The 19,119-nt window shown below is 35.1% G+C and overlaps 2 protein-coding genes and 1 pseudogene across 3 annotated transcripts; 2 read left to right on the top strand and 1 right to left on the bottom strand.

Annotated features, from left to right (window-relative positions):
• Positions 1 to 238: 238 nt before the first annotated feature.
• Positions 239 to 1,847, top strand: LOC107634353 (formin-like protein 21b). Its single transcript, XM_088507884.1, has 6 exons — positions 239 to 259; positions 518 to 616; positions 762 to 803; positions 1,423 to 1,491; positions 1,556 to 1,606; positions 1,681 to 1,847. Exons 1-6 carry the CDS (start codon positions 239 to 241, stop codon positions 1,732 to 1,734), a joined length of 336 nt encoding a protein of 111 aa, XP_088364010.1. The 3' UTR covers positions 1,735 to 1,847.
• Positions 1,848 to 5,628: 3,781 nt separating this feature from the next.
• LOC107630201 (leucine-rich repeat extensin-like protein 2 pseudogene) lies at positions 5,629 to 7,495 on the top strand (annotated as a pseudogene). Its single transcript, XR_015907096.1, has one exon. The product of XR_015907096.1 is annotated as a leucine-rich repeat extensin-like protein 2 pseudogene (transcript).
• Positions 7,496 to 12,487: 4,992 nt separating this feature from the next.
• LOC107630200 (DUF1005 family protein (DUF1005)) lies at positions 12,488 to 18,816 on the bottom strand. The gene is made up of 2 exons (XM_016333272.3): positions 18,077 to 18,816; positions 12,488 to 13,509 (listed from the first exon to the last, which is right to left on the bottom strand). Exons 1-2 carry the CDS (start codon positions 18,673 to 18,675, stop codon positions 12,843 to 12,845), a joined length of 1,266 nt encoding a protein of 421 aa, XP_016188758.1. The 5' UTR covers positions 18,676 to 18,816; the 3' UTR covers positions 12,488 to 12,842.
• Between the last annotated feature and the right edge of the window lie 303 nt (positions 18,817 to 19,119).

A 19,119-nucleotide genomic window follows, 5' to 3' on the forward strand; every position in this document is an offset into this window, starting at 1 on the left:
GTAGATAGAAGCCAAAAGATTGGGAATTACTGATCAATGGTTCTTTAAGCTCTTCCTTCTCATCACTGATATTTGATCCGTGCAGCCTGTGTCAGGCGCTGAATCTGTTCCAAGAACGCAAAGTCAGTGGAAAGGATACAAAGACTAATGAGACTAAGGTTCGTTCACATCTAGTGGTTCAAAGAATAATCCAGGATTATTGGTTACATACTTGTATTCATTGACTTGGTAGGTTAAGATGCCACTTCCTGATATGATGGTATGCTGAAAATTGGCGTGAATAAGTTTTTTGATCATTCAGGATAGAAGATTTTATAATGAAAATATCATTCTTATGCATGTTGCTTTCTAGTAAATATTAGTGTTTTTTATTTACATAGAAGATGCTTATTGAAATTTGATTGACTTGTATATGTGCCTAAGGCCACCAATAATAGCTCTTGTCAGCAAATCTGAAATATCCACCTCGAACAATGTGGTTAAGTATTATCTAACATGTTAAAATGGATATTCTCAGGCTGCTGTGCTGGCTATGGATGAATCAGTATTAGATGTAGATCAGGTGAAAAATCTCATTAAGTTTTGTCCTACTAAAGAAGAGATGGAACTTTTGAAGGTAAAGATTAACAAACTTATCATACTTAATTCTTACATCTTGTTTTGTTAGCTAAGGTTTCTCATTTGGCGTCTGCTGTTACGAAAACATATCTTTTACTCTGGTTTGTTTGCTTTTCTAATTTTGATTCCCCTTGTTTATAAAGGGATACACTGGTGACAAAGAGAATTTGGAAAAATGCGAACAGGTGTTTACTAATTTGTTATAGCCATATCATTATTTATGATAGCTAATTTAGTGTAAATCTAAGTACTCAGAATTATATAGGATACTGTTTGTAGGTTCCATAACTAGGATCCGTCTAATAGCATTTGATTTCTTAGACCCTTTACTTACTTTAAAATTTGATAGGGAGTTGGGAGGAATGGTGGAGAAATGAAGTAGAGAAAAGAAGAAACTTATTTTAAGGGAAAAAAAAAAGAAAAAACAATTGTTGGCATGGAAACTGGAAATTGCAAAATTCTGGGTATAAATAATTAGCTGCAAAGGTTAAAGAACTGAATGTGGCAAGGCTTTGATTTTGGAAGTGAATCTAACATATGATAATGATCAATAAAATTGTGCAAGAAGTCTCTTTCCTTGGAAGGCAGCTCATATGAATTCAAGGTCTATATCACGTATAGTTACAGATTTGTTGTTGCCTACTTGCTTCTAGAAAGAAAGAAGCAATTTATTACATGTCCCCGCTTTTCCTTTAGATGTTGGTTATAAAACAATTCTTTTGGCCTTTCCTAATGCAATATCATACTATGTATCTATAATCGTATCCTTGTATATATTTGGTCATGTTTCAGTATTTTTTATAGCTGATGAAGGTGCCACGAGTAGAGTCAAAGTTAAGAGTATTCTCTTTCAAGATTCAATTTCTGTCTCAGGTATGGTGGTGCTTGCTATATTTTTCTTTATGTTTGATTCAGTTATGCTTTTTTCATTTTGCAGGTTACAGAATTTAAGAAGAGTTTAAAAACTGTGAACTCTGCTTGTGAAGAGGTACATTGTGCATGAAACTAACAAACTGTGTTATTGGTATTTCTTTGACCTCATGCATTTTCTCTTGGGAATAGGTCCGAAAGTCTGTCAAGCTGAAGATCATGAAGAAAATTCTTTTTTTTGGGTAATACATTAAATCAAGGAACAGCTAGGGGTATGTACTTTTTTCCTTTAAATGTTAATGTCCTTATCATTCTCTAGGACATCGTTCTAGCTCTCTCAATTTTCTATGTTTGGATAATCACAGGCCCTTCTTAATTTTTCAGCAGTTAAAATTTAATTTGATTCTGTTAGATCTTGTCTAACGTAAAATTATAGTTTATGGATTACTATTTATTTATTTAATTTATGCAAGATCGGCAATAAAGGAATATATCATTTGATCACTTACCTTCTTTCCATTTTGCTATTTTGGCTCTAGGTTCTAGCTGATAGGTCGCCTGGACTGCTTGACTTCCACTTAGACCTTGTAAGCCTGGAAGCTACGACTAAGGTGCTGATTTATGCTTGGTTGGAAAAAGAAAATTATTCAACTGCTAATTGCTAGTTTGGTTGGTTTATTGGTTCTGTTTCACTTTGTTCCCCTGTAAAAATGAGCACATATCTCCTCCTCTGACTTCTTGCAATGATATGTGTGTCACTTCCGTTTGTTTGTGGCTGAAAATTGTTTGTACAATTCTGGTTGTTGTATTTCTAATTTTGTGCACTTCCGTTTGCTATGGCTGAAAGTTATATTGCTATTTTTGGTTCTTTTATTTTCACCATGAACTAGAAACATGGGATGAGTTGGTATATATGAATTTTTCCCTATTTTTTTATTCATCTGCCGATAAAAAGCAAATAATACTAGCTATGGTTATAGACTTATAGTATTAGTATTTTCAAATTAAAGTTATTAGTTTTAATTTAAAAAAAAATGTTACAACAGCAGATATAGTATGTATAACATGATAATAATATATTAAAATTTTAGTTTTTAGGTGCTAGTCCTAATCATGTTTTATATGTTGCTGCTGCATGTAGTAGTAGTAGTTGGAGGAGTAATAATTGAAGATTGGCTTGTGTAGGAGAGTTTAACTTTTCAAATGTGAAGAGAATAGGGAAACTTTGTGGCAACAGTTCTGATTCTGGCATTGTGGTGGGAGGTAGGGAATTTTTGTCTAGCTGCTAGGGTGATGATTTTTTAAATTATAGCTCTTTATCTTATGGTTTATAGCTTATATTTTTTTATCTTTGAATTCTAATTTTGGATTTGTGAAACACTACTTTTTTTATAATCGCGAATGTCATTATAAATATTTTTCTAATTACTTTTCTATATAATTATGCAGGATAATATTGAGGATGATGATAATGAAGATTAAGTTGATTATTATTGTGGTTTATTGGCTAAGATAGAGTAGTGTTGGGAATGGATACATGTATAGTTGACTAATGACTTTTATTAGAAGATACTTATGTAGGATATAATATTTTAATTTTTTATAGAGTATTAGTAGTAAATTCTAAGTGATATCATAGTTATTTTGATATGGCTATGTTTATTTTAATATGAGATGTATGAATATTTAAAATTAACATTATTCTAGTACTTTTGGATCATTATTATAAATATATTTTGGTTACAGATAATTTTTATTATTCAAAAAAATTATTTAGTATAATTATGTATTTATTTTTATTTTATAATATTTAACTCATTTAATTAAAAATGCAGAATTATTATATATATATTAAATAAAAAATAATAATAAGGGACCTAAGGCTACACTTATATACAGTAGCTATAGTATACCAAAAAAAAAAAAAAACAAGGGAACTAAGGCTACACTTATAAAAAGTAGCCATGGAATATAATATGGCTACGCTTGACAGGTGATGCAATAGTGTTGAAAAGCGTAGCCTATTCTAGTAAAAATGGAAGCTGAAAAGCGTAGCCTTTGGTCCTGCACAGCATCACTTGAAAAGCGTAGCCTATTCCCAAACGCCAAAAGCGTAGCCCTTGGTGCAGAAAAGCGTAGCCTTTGAGAATAGGCAACGGCCGAATAGGAATCACCCCAAAAAGCGTAGCCGTAGCCCAAAAAGCATAGCCGTAGCCCAAAAAGCATAGCCGTAGCCTAAGGCATCATTTTTTTTCACTTTTGGCTACACTTTTCAAGTGTACCTGAATGGGTGTTTTTCTTGTAGTGAAAAAAATTGCAGCAACAACAACAGTAATAAAAAAACAACGATAAAGATGAAATACGTGAAGAAAAATGAGAAGAAACGCAAAGAAAAAGAAGAAGAAGAAGGAAGAGAAGGAGGAGAAGGAGGAACACGAAGAAGAAGTGTCTCTATAATGGTGAGTGAGAGTACGCTTTGGAAACGTTAAGTGACACACGTGTTATCACGCTTTAGTGAATGAATGTCAGTTTCTGTTAAACTTGGCCTAACTTGTAAAACTTTAAGCTAAAAAGACTTGTATATGTAGTATAACTCATATATATATATATATATATATATATATATATATATATATATATATATATATATATATATAGCGCTGTTTGCGGAGTGGGTTGTTGGGTGTGCTTTATGAAAATTATTCAACTACCAACAGGAACTTCTATTGGTAGACACCCATAAATTCTTATATCGTCAAACATAAATCTATCGCCACATATTTAAAACAAAAGTAGCGACAATATTTATAAATAAATAATTGAGTATATCTTAATTAGAGTAATGCAATTTACATACTTTTATTACATGTTTGGATGTGATAATATTAAACTTGTTTATATATAAGAATTGGAGTGGATATATATTGAAGTTGAATCTTCCTCCTTGTCGAATGTCGATCACACATTTAATTGGTGTTCTTTACCTGGCTAAATGGAAAACCGTTCATGACCTACAGCCATGGAACTTGGGAACTAGTTGCTTCCCATTTTACTAGTCAAAATGATGAAGTGCAGCCTCTCTTCACGGTTGTTTTCATACCAATTAGCTCACTATTCTTCTTTCTAATAATGATTATTTTTTGACCATGTTTCCATCACTCTAGTAGTGAAGCCAATTCAAAATTATATTGCACATCCCACTAACTTGTGTTGAACTTCATGTAGATATTGCAGTAGCCATCAATATAAACTAGAAAACTAGACAGCTTATATTATTAGAAAAGCATATAGATTATATTAGTCCTTTAATTTGGAAAATTAAACCAAGGTGAAGGAAACAATGAATATAGTCCAGCCGGAATTTCACCTTGAGAGAGACATGATGTTTAGTATATAACTAATATTGTTTGAATTGAATGAGCTTGCATTGAGCTTTGAAATGATTAATGCGGCTGCGTGTTTTGGTCTGCAAGAATATGATAAAATTAATGTGCAAGGTTAGAAATTAAGAGACAACTTTTGAGAAGCATGAGCTATAAGTCTATAACCTACCATCTTGCGATCCATTAATCGCAAGTTGAATACTTGTGTTTGGAGCAAGTAACAGTAGGTCTTGAAAATAATAAATAAATTATCTCTCCTACACCCCAATGTGCTCATTCGTGTATGTATATCTATACAATAATAATGGTTCATTACTACCCGGTAATAATGAACGTGTTGTATCTAAAGTTCTCAAGGGTTTCACTTCAAAATTAAGAACCTAACCAACCTATCTGTGCACTGTGCACAAATATTATTGTTCAATTCATTCCACACAAGGCAGTACACGCGTCTCTTTCAATGCAAGTTTAACTAAGTGTCAGGATATAGATTCATCAATAGTCAATAATCACAATGATATCCGTTACAAAATATTAAATGTGTTAGAAATTAGAATAACTAGTTATACTGAAGTTGAAATGGGTCAAGTAAATTAAATTGGTTAGACATACAACAATGACTAATTACAATGACTAAAATATATCTACTTGATAATATACGTCCTGATCACACTTTGTTTTTATTTCAACTAACAACAAAGAACAGATCAGCATGTTATACTATTAATTTGTTTTTCTTTGCAACATATATATTTATAACCAAGCATGTCTCTAATCTTTGTATCTACCCTTAGTTAAACAGGAAATGTTGTAATGTTGACTGAAACATAACACCAGCCGTTCATTGAATTCATAATTGAACAACCTTTAGAAGAAAGAAGAAGAGAGAGAGAGAGAGAAAGAGATTTGTCCCAAAGTTGTAGGAAAAAAATGGTGAATGCAATAGTTAAGACTTAAGAGAGAACCTAACCCCACCACTGAATGTAGCAACTATTTGGAGTACCTTACAACCCACCTTCCATTCCATTTCCTTCACTCTCCTCTTCCCTGCTTTGTCAAACATGTTTCCAAACAAGGCCTGCCTTCTCGCTTTCCTCCTCCTCCTTCGCAGTACCATCCATTTAACCGCAGCCATTGGTGTCTCTGTTGGGGTTGGTGGTGGTTTTGGAGTAGGCGTTGGCATTGGCAATGGCAATGGCAATGTTGGCAATGGCAACACCCCATCAGAGCCTCCCTCATCAAAGTTGGAGAGTGCCTACAAAGCTCTGCAGGCATGGAAATCAGCCATCTCCGATGACCCTCTCAAGCTTCTAGATTCATGGGTTGGTCCTAATGTCTGCTCCTACAAAGGAGTGTTCTGTTCACCCCCTCAAGACGATGAAATCTCTTCTCTTTCAACATCTACTGCCACCGCCAACGTTGTAGTTGCAGGAATCGACCTCAACCATGCAAATCTCCAAGGAACTCTCGTCAAAGAACTCTCTTTACTGGTTGACATGTCTCTTCTTCACCTCAACAGTAACAGGTTCAGTGGCACAGTTCCCGACACATTCAAAGACCTCGTTTCTCTGGAAGAACTGGACCTCAGCAACAACCACCTCTCTGGTCCATTCCCCATTGTTACTCTCTACATGCCAAGCCTCCTTTACTTGGACCTCAGATTCAACTCATTCTCAGGTCAACTCCCTGATGAACTCTTCAACAGGAAGCTCGATGCCATATTCCTCAACAACAACCAATTCCAAGGTGAGATCCCTCAGAGCTTGGGGAATTCACCCGCATCGGTGATCAATCTGGCTAACAACAAGCTCAGTGGGAACATTCCAACAAGTTTTGGGCTCATGGGGAATAAGCTCAAAGAGGTTCTGTTCCTCAACAACCAGCTAACAGGTTGCATCCCTGAAGGGGTGGGTCTGTTTGATGAACTTGAAGTGTTTGATGTGAGCTTCAATTCACTCATGGGGCACTTGCCAGACACAATATCATGCTTGCAAGACATTGAGGTTCTCAATCTGGGACACAACAAGCTCTCAGGAGAGTTATCTGATGTGATCTGCTCCTTGACAAGTTTGGTGAACCTCACCGTTGCTTACAACTTCTTCTCTGGTTTGAGCCAGCAATGCAGCAGGCTTTTCAACATTGGCTTTGATTTCTCAGGAAACTGCATTCCTGGTAGAGACATGCAGAGACCTCAACCAGAGTGTTCTGTTATTCCAGGTGGCACCCTCAATTGCCTTAGAATCCCTACTCCAAGGCCTCTTGTTTGTGCTTCTTTGCCTCGAATCATCTTCTCCAATAATATGCAATCATCCTCACACCATACTCCTTCTTCTTCTTCTTCATATCCTTGATTCATTCAATTACAGGTTCGCTATGGATTTTTCCATTAATTTAATTCAAAGACCTGCTAATTTTATTCTTCCATGGACGATGATTCACTATTACACTGTACACACATATATTATTTGATATTATATTAGTAAAATTTTCTTGATTTTGAGGTCAAACAGAGATATGAATTTAATGTGGTTCGTAGTCTATGATTGTGTTAGCAAACATGATGATTAAGTTTCCTTTATGTGGTTGTTCAATGCGTACAAGTGTCACGGGTTCTTGATAGTATTCTTTTCAGCTTCAATTCCTTCACTTCCAGATGGTTAAATTTCTACGGATTGGACTACCTTAATGGCAATTCAGTAATATAAATGCCGTGTTGTTAGACAATAATTGATGCTGAGAAAAGTCAGAATAGGTTACACTTTACACTAACAGATATATCAGTCCTTTTAAGTAAAGTTAAAGGCCTCACATCAATGATCAAACCATGATCATTAACAATATAATTCAAAAGTCCCTTCCTCACAGACATAGTTCTGCCATATGCAGAATTTCGACGTTATAGCAGGATAATTTTCTATGAGCCCCCGAGTTTCAACTAGTGTTTTCTCTCGGATTTAATAAGCTCAACATTCTAGACAGAAAAGTTGCATTCTTTATTATATGTTATAAACTTTAACTTAATGCTAGATGTCTGATCAACAATTCGAATTTTATGAAGAGTAATACTAGATAACCGATAAATTTTATTATTTTTTTGTCAATATTTAGTTAATTTTAAATATTAAAGATTAAATTTTTAATTTTTAATTTTAAAGGTATAAAATAGGATAATTTTATGATAAAAAAGTTTTTGTGTGAAGAGAATGAAAAAGAGCATATAATTTACTTTAAAAAATTAATAAAATAAAATGACACATTTTCTTACATAAAATGATCTTCATCTCTTTACTATAATATGCACCATAAAAATAAAATGTTGATTAAAGTATTAGTTAATATTAATAAAAAAGTGTTGGTTCTTTTGGCATTTCTCTTCTCTAAATAATTTGCAACTGGCGCCAGAGATGAATCTATTTATATTTGTGTGCGGCCAATTGTCCCATTAATTTTTAAAAAATAAATAATAAGTACATAGTGCCTCTATTTTGATAATAGATTTGCCCTTACATTTAGAAAAAAAATATTTATGGTGAAAATATTTATGTTCTTAAATATCAATAAAATAATAAAAGTTATGGTATTATATATATAAATTTAAGTGGAGCTAGAGTTAAGTGGAATAATGAAGTATAAATGGTATGGGATAAAAAATGCAGCAGAATTGATAGGGTGTTTGTTGATAATAAATAGCAAAATGTTTATAATTTTCTAATGCTGAAGAGGTTGTCTTGAACTCTGTTAGATCATTGTGGTCTTTTAGTTGACTCAGAGAAAATAAATTGGGGTCTAAAGCCTTTTTGTTCTTTAGATGCATAGTTGTTTCATAATGACTTTGTTTCAGTGGTTAAAAGTAAGTGGTGCAGAATAGATAGGTCTGATATATTGCAAAAAATGAAGGCTTTGAGGAAACGATTAAGGCAATGGAATAAGGAATACTTTGAAAGTATTGGGAGTACTTTGATAAAATTAAAAGATAAAATGAAAAAGGTAGATGAAGATAAAGATAAGGGTAGGGATGATGAATGTCTTTTGGCGAAGGCAATCAAAAGCGTGATCGAAATATGGTACAGGAAGAGGGAGGATTACTGGAAGCAGTTATCTTGGTCGCGATTTGCCTCGCAAATGGATGAAAACACTAAGTCCTTTCATTCAGTTGCTAAAACCAGGAGGCAGAGCAAAGTTATAGAGGAGATCCACATTAATGGAAATTGCTATAGAGGTGTTGGTAGAGTCAAATATAAGGTGCGAAGGTTCTTAAGGAGTTATATAAGGAGAAGCAAAACCTTAACATTCTTTTTGATATGTCGCTGGTAAAGTCTATTAATGCAGCCAAAGCAAGAGCCAAAGCAAAAGGTATGGAATTGATCCCATCAAATGAAGAGATCAAGTCAGCTGTGTGGGGTTGTGAACCAAGTTGCACAACGAGGTCGGATGGGTTTAATTTCAAGTTCATTAGGAAACTGTAGAAGGTAATTAGAGATGACTTTTATAGATCAATGAGAAAGTTTTTTGTTGATTGTAGTCTCCCGAAAGAAGCGAACTTGACGTGGGTGATATTGACACATAAGGAAGAGGGCAACAAATGAGCTGAAGGATTATAGACCTATAAGCATGATGGGATGCTTATACAAGATAATTTCAAAAATATTGGTTAGCCGTCTTCAACCTCTAATGCCGAGGTTGATTGGGGAGGTCCAGTCAACTTTCATAAGTGGAAGAAAGATCTATGATAGTGCCTTGATAGCTTGCGAAACAGTACATTAGCTAAAGAGGTTAAAAAAGGCGGCATAGTTGATCAAATTAGATTTTCAAAAGGTGTACACAGGGTTTGATGGGACTTTGTTAATTTGGTTTTGGAGGGTATGGGCTTTGATTGCATTTGGCGAAGGTGGATCTGGGAGTGTTTAACAACAGCATCAATGGCTATTCTCATCAACGAAATAGCGACAAAGCCATTCGATCTATAAAGGGAGCTTCGCCAAGGTGACCTGTTATCCCTTTTTCTCTTTGTTCTTGTTGGTGAAGTTTTGAATAAAATATTTGAGAGATAGTGTAAAAAAGGTCTTTTGCAAATGCTTGAGGTAGGTAAGAGTAAAGTTGAATTGTCGTATCTACAATTTGTAGATAATACAATTCTCTTTTGTCCTTGCGATATAGAGACAATTTTGAATTATAGGAGGGTTCTATATGATTTTGAGCTGCTGTCCGGTCTGAGAATTAATTACGATAAATCTATCTTGATTAGTTTAAATGGGATAGATGGGACGACACAAAAAGCCTGTGAGGTGTTGGGGTACAAGGAAGAAAATTACCGATAAGTACTTAGGTATTTCCTTGGGAGCTATCCTAAGCGGATTCATACGTGGGATCCAGTTATTAGGAAAGTCGAAGAGAGGTTGAAGGGGTGGAAAGGTAAATATTTATCTAAAGCTGAAAAACTTGTTTTGATTAAGTCGTTTTAAATAATCTACCAACGTACTACCTAAGTATTTTTAAGATGCCAAATTTGGTTGCGAAGAAGATTATTTCTCTTCAAACTCGTTTCTTTTGGGAGAATGGTGAGGGTGGGAATGGTTTAGCCACGGTTAGTTAGGAGGTAGTTCAATGTCTGAAATGCTAAGGATATTTGCAGGAGATTTTTTCGAAATTATATAGTATCTTAAGTAATAGAGAGTCTTGCATTTGTGATTGTAGTTTTTGGGATGGTTACAATTAGGTTTAAAGTTTAACTTGGAAAAGGTCGTTGCGTGATTGGGAGGAGCAAAAATTGAACGATATGATGCAAATCCTATCAAGGATTACCATGAACGTAGATGAAGTGAATAGTTTGGTGTGGAAATTCGACAAAAATGAGAATTATTTTGTTAAATCTTTTCTTAATGTTATTTATAAGGATAGGAGTAAGAAGTTGGATTCCAAAATGTATAATTTTGTTAAGATGCTGTGGGTTGACTTTATTTCTCCTGGAGTGGAGCTCCTCACTTAGTTTATCATTTTAGGAAGATTAAATATAAAAGATAGGCTGTACAAACTAAAAATGCTTCAGAATGAGAATGTGAAGTGTGTACTTTGTAGTTCATGATCAGAGTCTATTCACCACATTTTCTTTGCATGTAATTGGTCATAGAATATGTGGGGTGTGATCCTTTAAAGGTGGGACTTATCTTGGGTGTGGCTAAAATTATTAAAAGAATGCTTTGACGGGTGGATTTGAATTTTGGTAATGTGTAAAAGCAAAAATTGATTACTTACTTCTTTGCCACAGTGTGAGTAATATGGAAGAAGCGCAACTGCAGAATTTTTTACAACAAGAAAAGATCTTTTGAGATATGTGTGAGCAACATTCAATTCCTGGGCAATCAATAGTATACCTATAGTATACGGAAATAGATCCTCTGCAGTGAAAAAAACACTTGAGAGAATAAAGTATGATCTTTCACTTTTAATTTTCTAAGTGGACCAAAATTAAATAGAAGAGAGGAAACAATAAATGGTTAGATTAAACACAGAATAGCATCTAATTTTTCTTTCACTGGAGAGGATCCACTCCCTTCCTATAGGCACAATATTATGGATGAAATTGTTTGATTGAGATTAATAGTAGTTAAAGATTTACTTTTTCAAGGACTTATTGTTCGTGATGATTATATGTTCTGTCTTAGTGCCTTCAAAGTTTTTGGCATTCGTGCAATAACCTATGTCCTGAGCTTGTGTTATATGTTTGGTTCTTATTTTGTTTAGTTTAAATTTTTTTTTTTTTGTCTGTGCTTTGCTCTTACTTCTTTCTCTGAGATCTAAGTAAGTTTTAAAACTACTAAAAAAATCTATTTTGATTAAAAAAAAAATCAAATATGCTTAAATAAACAAATAATTATAGTGTCAAAAAATAATTGGTTTCGTAGAAAAATCTTACCATAAATATTATATATTGTCAAATTTGGTAATTAAATGACAAGCAATATTTAAATATTTGCTTAATAGAAAAAATATTTTATATATATATATATATATATATATATATATATATATATATATATATATATATATAATGATGGTTATTTGATTTCAATTTTTGTTTTTTAATTTTTTTGTTTCTCTCACAATTTTAGTAAAAAATAAAAGTTAAGTTATACTTTTTATAAATTTTTTAACTATTAAACTATAATTATTTTTGTATTATACAAAAAATAATCAATAAAATATGAGTTGACAAAACAACATGTATATCTATCAAGTTAATATTAATAAATATTATATAATATTATAAAATATATATAAAAAATACTTTTAAATTAATATATTTTAAATTTTAAATATTTTAATATATTAGTATTAATTTTTTATTATTTTGGTATACTATTTTTGTCCAACTAGTAAAATTTTGGGAGTCAATTATTGCTAATAGCTGTTTCTTTGATAACGACGCGTGATTTTTAAATAAACTTTTAGTTATTTTCCGACGTGGTGTTGAAAAAGACAACTGTATCTGTCTTGTTTTTTTCTGTAAACTTAATACGTCCGTTGGTTGGTGGAATGAAGAGACAATAGGGAGTAGTTTCACTGCTTCAAATATCTTCTATAACAGAGATAGTCATGATATACTGTAAGCAGAAAATAAGTATAAACAGACATTTGAATCTGATATATTCTGTACAGTTTTATACATGCAATCCAGTTTCAGCTGTCGAAAACAATAACTACCCTAATGTAAGCTGTTAATACCCAACCCAACAACTTTGTGTGACATCTCTTTAGTCTTTACTACAACACTCATACTAGAACTAGAAGAAATCAATCAAAATTCAAAATGCACGCAGAAGTAGTGCCGGAGGCGAATAAGAACCTAAACAAACCAAATCAGCTGAAGCTTCAAGAACTCCAACATGAAGGCAAAAAGAATGTCGCAAAACAATTGGCTGAAAGAATGACTAGCTAAAAAGAAAAATGGAGCAGCAAGAACACCGATGAAAGCTATGAGAAGAAGGAATCTTGGGCATGATGACAGAGCTCTTTTCTGAGTTTATGTGAGAAGAGGGTGCAGGCATCCATGCTAAGATCAATGGCAGCAGAGAGAGCAATGAACAAAGCGGCATCAGGCATGCATTTCACATGGTGTGCCCCAACTTGCACAACAGGCTTGCTAACTTTGCCTTCGCCATCCACGCTTGAACTCATCACGAAGCCGTCCCCTGGTAACCTCGAACCCAAGCCAGAATCCTTCATCACTTTGTAATCAATGCAGAATTGGCCACCCTTTTTGACACTCATTGTGCCCTCCGCAATGGGGATTCCATTGGCAGGTCCAGTCTCTGAGAACAGCTCAACCTTGTAGCCCAAGCCATCCACAGGGCCTCTTTCTCGCCATGCCTCTAGACGGCCCCATGGCTTCCAGCCACTCACCGATGCCCCATTAGGCCGGAGGATGAGCCAGGCGCCAGGGTTCGATCGTGATACGCGGTCTGAGCCAGGGGAAGGGACAAATGGAGTGATCATAGAAGCTGCAGCCACTGGTGAGCCAGAGAGATCGTGAATAGTGACCATCCAACCTTTTCTGTCCCTATTTTGACGTTCTCTATCACCGGTTAAGGATCTTCTCCATCTACGGGGATTATTGCTGTTAAAATCCGAGGGAAGAGACCTGAATTGTCCAATAAGAAAAAGAAAATATCATAAATAAGAGACATGGTTAAAGTAATAGCCAAGTAAGCAAAGTGATTAATTAAATACTTGCAGCAACATTATGAATGAAATTGTTAAAGTTTGTTGGGGGAAATCAAATTATAAGAGTAATAAGACGGCTAATTTTTTTTTATATTGGTTAAATATATGTGTAATACATTGTTATTGGAAAATTAGGTGTTTTTTTTCATATGGTGTTTTATTCAAATCGGACGGTCCGATTTATTTGATGAAAAAAATAAATTATAAATCGGAGGGTCCGATTTGCTTGAAGAAAAAATTAAACTCCAAATCAAATGGTACGATTTGTATTTTTTATTTTTTTTATTTGTTAAAATAAAAATCGAACGGTCCGATTTTAATATTAATTTTTTTTTTATTTTCGAAATCACAAATCGAACCGTCCAATTTGTGATGGTTTGTTTTAAAAATAAAACAATGCAAACAAATCGGTCCCTCCAATTTATGTCATCCCATAATCAAATAAAACATCTCTCTTCTCACATCATATTATCATACACATTTCTCTCTCTCACACCAAAAATCAAAAGCCTAATAAGACTTGAGGGATATGCTGTCAGTCACATGGGGGAATCCTAGGTGGTTTTATTTCATAATTTGAAAATGTCAACTTGCCTGTTGAATTTGACCAAACATGAGCATACACCTGACAAAGGCCTATTTATTAATTGATTGACGTTCGACATAATTAATTATGTAGTTCTAATTATGAGAAGTGAATGGAATATTTGTACAATATGTACAATGAAAGATTAGGAAGTATTAGAGATATAACTATTAGTGTTATATTTTGTCATTAACTAAAGCTTTTAGAATAAGTGGTATCATGACATAGTTATTCTAGATAATACGGAGGATGTTTATTTTATAACTCAATAACCCTTATAGTAAAAGGGATCAATAATCAAGTTCCTCTCTCAAAAATTAGTTCTTCATTTTTATTCCTGAATAATTTTTTAATCAAATTAATCTCTCAATAATTTTATTTAAATTACGTTCGTTTTTCTGTTAGTTTCTTTACATTACTGTTAATAATTTGTCGTTAAAAAAATATGAATTCTAAACATTGTTGTTTTAAAAGAAGGGAGACTAACTCTTCATCTTTTCACCAAGAGTACTCATTTGTTCTTCTTCACTTTCACTCTTACTGTCTGTTTCTCTAACCCATAACCACCCATTAGAGTAGTGGTAGAGCATTGTCACTGCGTTGTTAGTGCGTTGACGACCACATCACCGCTCCGCGGCCTCGAGACTCTCACTCCTCCAGCCTCAATCGACCTCAATGAGATCCCTCACGTCGCAGCTTCACCTTCTTCCAACCATGCCGAAACCCTACCGCCGCCACAGAACTCAGTCGTCGACATCGTCAGTGCTTATCACGAGAACCCCGCATCGGTACCAGGAGCTCCCGCCCGCTATCCCGTGGCTCTCCACATGCTCTAAGCCGCTTGGCGTCGCTGGTGTTGTCGTTTGCAACAGCTGTGAGCGCATGGTCCACATCGCATGTGCTGCGAGACCCGTCAAGCGGCGATCCTCAATGAATGGCTTTGCAGCGAATGTATCATCGGTGGTCACTCAACGTCAAGTCCTAGCAACTCCTGGATATCAATGCCTCGTCGTCCAGTGATGCTGACGAAGAAGGTGTTGCCGAGGAATTACAAGATTCAAGATACGTGTAAAAGAAAAACTCTTAGCAAGACGACACTTCTTAAGTGCAAAACGATGTTGTTAATTACGTTGTGCTGTCATTTTACGTTTCAAGTCAGCAAATCCTTAATTAGGAGTGATCACGCGTGCTGTCATTTTACGTTTCAACTTTCAAGTCAGCAAATCCTTAATTAGGAGTGATCATGCGTATTGAGTACTCAATTATGTGTTCGAACTCGATAGGTAATCAGGTTTAACCTAAATCAAACCAATAGTTCTTTCTAGTAATTGGTCCGAGTAACAGTTTTGGGAGTTACAAAATTCGAACCAACCTGTAAATCCGATCATGTGTTAATTAAATAAAAAAATAAAAATTTAAAATATATATACTTTTTAATATGTTTGGATTTTAATGTATTTAGTTTTTAATGTATTTGGTATTTAATATGTTTAGATTATTTCTATTAATTTTACATATTTATTATATTTACAGAATTTTTAAGATAAAAATTTTATTTTTTATTTGTTTTTATGAATTTTTGTTTTATTAATATCCAATTATTTGAATCGAACCAATCTATTCTTAATCGGTTTAGTTTAGTTTAGGATACATATACAAAAATATAAATCCAAACTAAACCGAACTAATTACAATTCAATTAGTTTGGTTCTAATTTCACTCCAAATTCAAACCAACACAATCTGTGATTACTCCTATTAAAGAAACTAATGAAGAGACTAATATTATTTAAATAAAATTATTTAGAGATTAATTTAATTAAAAAAATTATTCAAAAATAAAAATAAAGAATGGCTGATTTTTCGAAGAAGAATTTGACTATTATTCTCCCTCTATATATAAAGAGTAGACTTTTCAAGGGTTAAAATAATTGTGAACGACGGCATGTTAAATTGGAGACATAAGACCATAAGAGAATCTTATGGGTTTTTTCTTGAATTGCGAATACCTTTAAAAAGATAATATGGTTTGCGGTTCAATTATGTTAACTAAATACTAAGATAAACTACTAAAATTAGTCATTAGTATAAAATATATATTATAATATAAATATATTATTAATTAATATTAATATACAAATAATATTATTTTTAAAGTAAAAAAAGGTGGGCATTAAAATCTTTGATTAAATTAAAAGAAGGGATATTGTTGTCATAGAGAGAGGAGACGGTTAGTCTTTACTAAATCGTCTCCTCTAAGGTTGCTTTATTTCGTAGTAATCCATAAGTTAACGCTATGTAAAAATAACTAATATGAGTACGTTTTGGAAAAAAAAATCGTCATATAAAGAAGGAAAATGAAAACACTTAGAGACAGCATATATAATAAAAGGAAAAGTATGAGAAATTAATGTTTGTTTTATATAATGTATATAATAAAAGTTAAATTAAAATTAAAATTAAATTAGAGGTAATTAATTAATTAATTTTGAGTAATTTTTAATTTAAATTTTGAATCAAATCATAATTCTCGTTAGTTATGGAATCAAATTAGGATTACTTCTCTTTCTCTCAATACGGTGTGAATTTTTTCTCTCACTCTCTCTTCGAAACAAAAACCGGTACAGTGCCGCTACGGTTACCAGCCGCCGTCGGACATTGCGCCGACACTCTTCCGACTGGCGCCGTCGTCCGCACAGGCCACCGTACGTAGGGAGGACACGCATATTGTATGAGTTGAGCTCGCGGCACCGCAGCAACTCGGACGTCCAGCACCTCTGTCGCAGCCGGTTTGTGCCTTCTTCCCGTCGCCGGATGTTCATTTTCTCTGTGAACGTGGATGGTTATTCTTGGATGCTTAGTTGTAGACGATGATTGTTGGTTATGATTTATCTAACTATCACTATTTCAAAAAATTATTTTACACGGTCATTTGGTTGGTAGTTAGTCGTTTTATAAAGTAATTATGTTGTTATTTATACACGTTCACATTGGATGTTCGTTTTTTGTATAATTTTGGATGTTCACTTTCTCAGTTTTCGTGGATGTTTATTCTTCAATTAATTCAACAAGACCCAGGCAGCAGGCTAGCACTGAAATGACGCGAGTGCGGGGTTCGGAGCTACAACTCACGTCGGCGACGCTGACAGTTGCAGGTCACGGATGTTCGGCCCTGTGAAGAGTGACGGAGGTTCTTTCGGCGAGGGCGTTGGCGCGAGGAGGCGGAGAAGGAACAGAGGCTATACATCGTGCATAAACAGAACGGTGGGATGCAGGTTGCTGCGTACACGGTGGGGTGGCAGAGAAAGGAGTATTTTTCTGCGGAACAAACAATGGGTTTTTTTGAGGTAGGGTAACGGTGGATGATAAAGGGTTAATGTGAAAGAATTTGAAGTAAATTAGGGGTAGATATCACAAAACTGAACAAGTAACTAGAAATTAGGAATAATAATGTTTAATTTACATTATTAATACATATTGAGTCAAATAAACAGCTATTATACATATCATATAGATACCTCATTGTCTTTCTAGCGGGACTCCTAATAGAAGCATTAAAAGAATGGTGGTGGTTTGCATGAGACAGATAGAAATGAAAATATCTGGTTTGATGAGGAATGAAGAAATAGAATGAGGTGGCGGAGAAGATATCCACCAAATGAGATATGAACAACATACATACATGGGAGGGTACCAGGTACCATGTGAATATAGATCGACATCGACATGCCAGCCCGCCCACATGTCTAATCCTTACAATGTATATATGTTGTTTTCACTATTATTGAAGAGAAATTATTTTTGTAAACCAAGTACTTGCATAATGTATTGTTCCTTTCAACACACATGAAAACGTGACCAGAGCCTAATGAAGTAAGAGAATTGGATAGAAGCAGAACCTGGATCGGTGGTTGCGATCGGCACTGAACTTGCAACTGAAAACGGGTTGCCTGATGTTCCCCTGAATCTGGAAAACCACCGGGCTGCACTCCGGTTCGCCCCCGAACTGGAACACGAACCGAGGGTCCGGTTCAGAGCGGACAACCACGTGAAGCCGGGCCCATGGCTTGTTCTCCTCTCGATGCCTATTCTTGGCCAGCTTGAGCCAGCCAGTGTGGAAGGTCATGGGGCGAGACAGTGCATTGGCAAGGTCAACGGTGACAACCACGCGGCCGAGGAGCTTGGCGGCGCTTAGCCCGCAGGTGTGGGACATCCGGCCATTGTAGACGGAGATGGTGATTGGGAGGGGCTTGGCGGAGAGGCGGCGGAGAGCGGTGGAGTCGAGGTGGAAGGAGGGGGCAGAGGTGGTGGTTTCGGGGGTAGAGTTGGAAGAGAGAGGGAGGAGAGCGGTTTGAGAAGGGAGGGACTTGGCGTGAATGGTGCAGAAGCAAGGGGTGGTGGAAGGGTGGACGCCGGAGAGGGGAGAGGGTTTGGTGGGAGAAGGAAGCTTGAGAGCGAGTGAATCAATGGTGAGGCGTAAGAATGGGCACGGATCCATTGGATTCTTGCTAGGAGCTACCAGATAGTGTATTTATGTGTTGTTGGTGGTTGTCAATTCCAAGTCAGAAGCTGAGGGCTTAGATATAGAGTTAGCGAGGGTGATATGTTACTTAGCTGTTTTGATTAAGCAGTGGCGGTGGGGCCCTCTCACCCCGTAATCCCTATGATGGGAGCATGGGAGGCAAAGGCAAGCATGTCCCTGTTGGAGTCTCCTATCCTCTCTCATTAATAAGTAATAACCCTACTTCTTAATCTTTGTTGCCTTTCTACGCTACCCTCCCTTATTTACCCACGCTAAATTCACCATTCATCATTCCCCTTCAAACTTCAAACCAATTACTTAACCTTTGCCAGCTGCTGACGCTTCTTGCTTCTTCGGATTGCCTATGCCCAATGTCACGTCTATTCATGCATGTCATTATTCATTCTCAATTACAACTAC

The sequence above is a fragment of the Arachis ipaensis genome, chromosome B3, assembly GCF_059453495.1.
Source record: "Arachis ipaensis isolate K30076 ecotype BB chromosome B3, ASM5945349v1, whole genome shotgun sequence".
Taxonomy (NCBI): domain Eukaryota; kingdom Viridiplantae; phylum Streptophyta; class Magnoliopsida; order Fabales; family Fabaceae; genus Arachis; species Arachis ipaensis.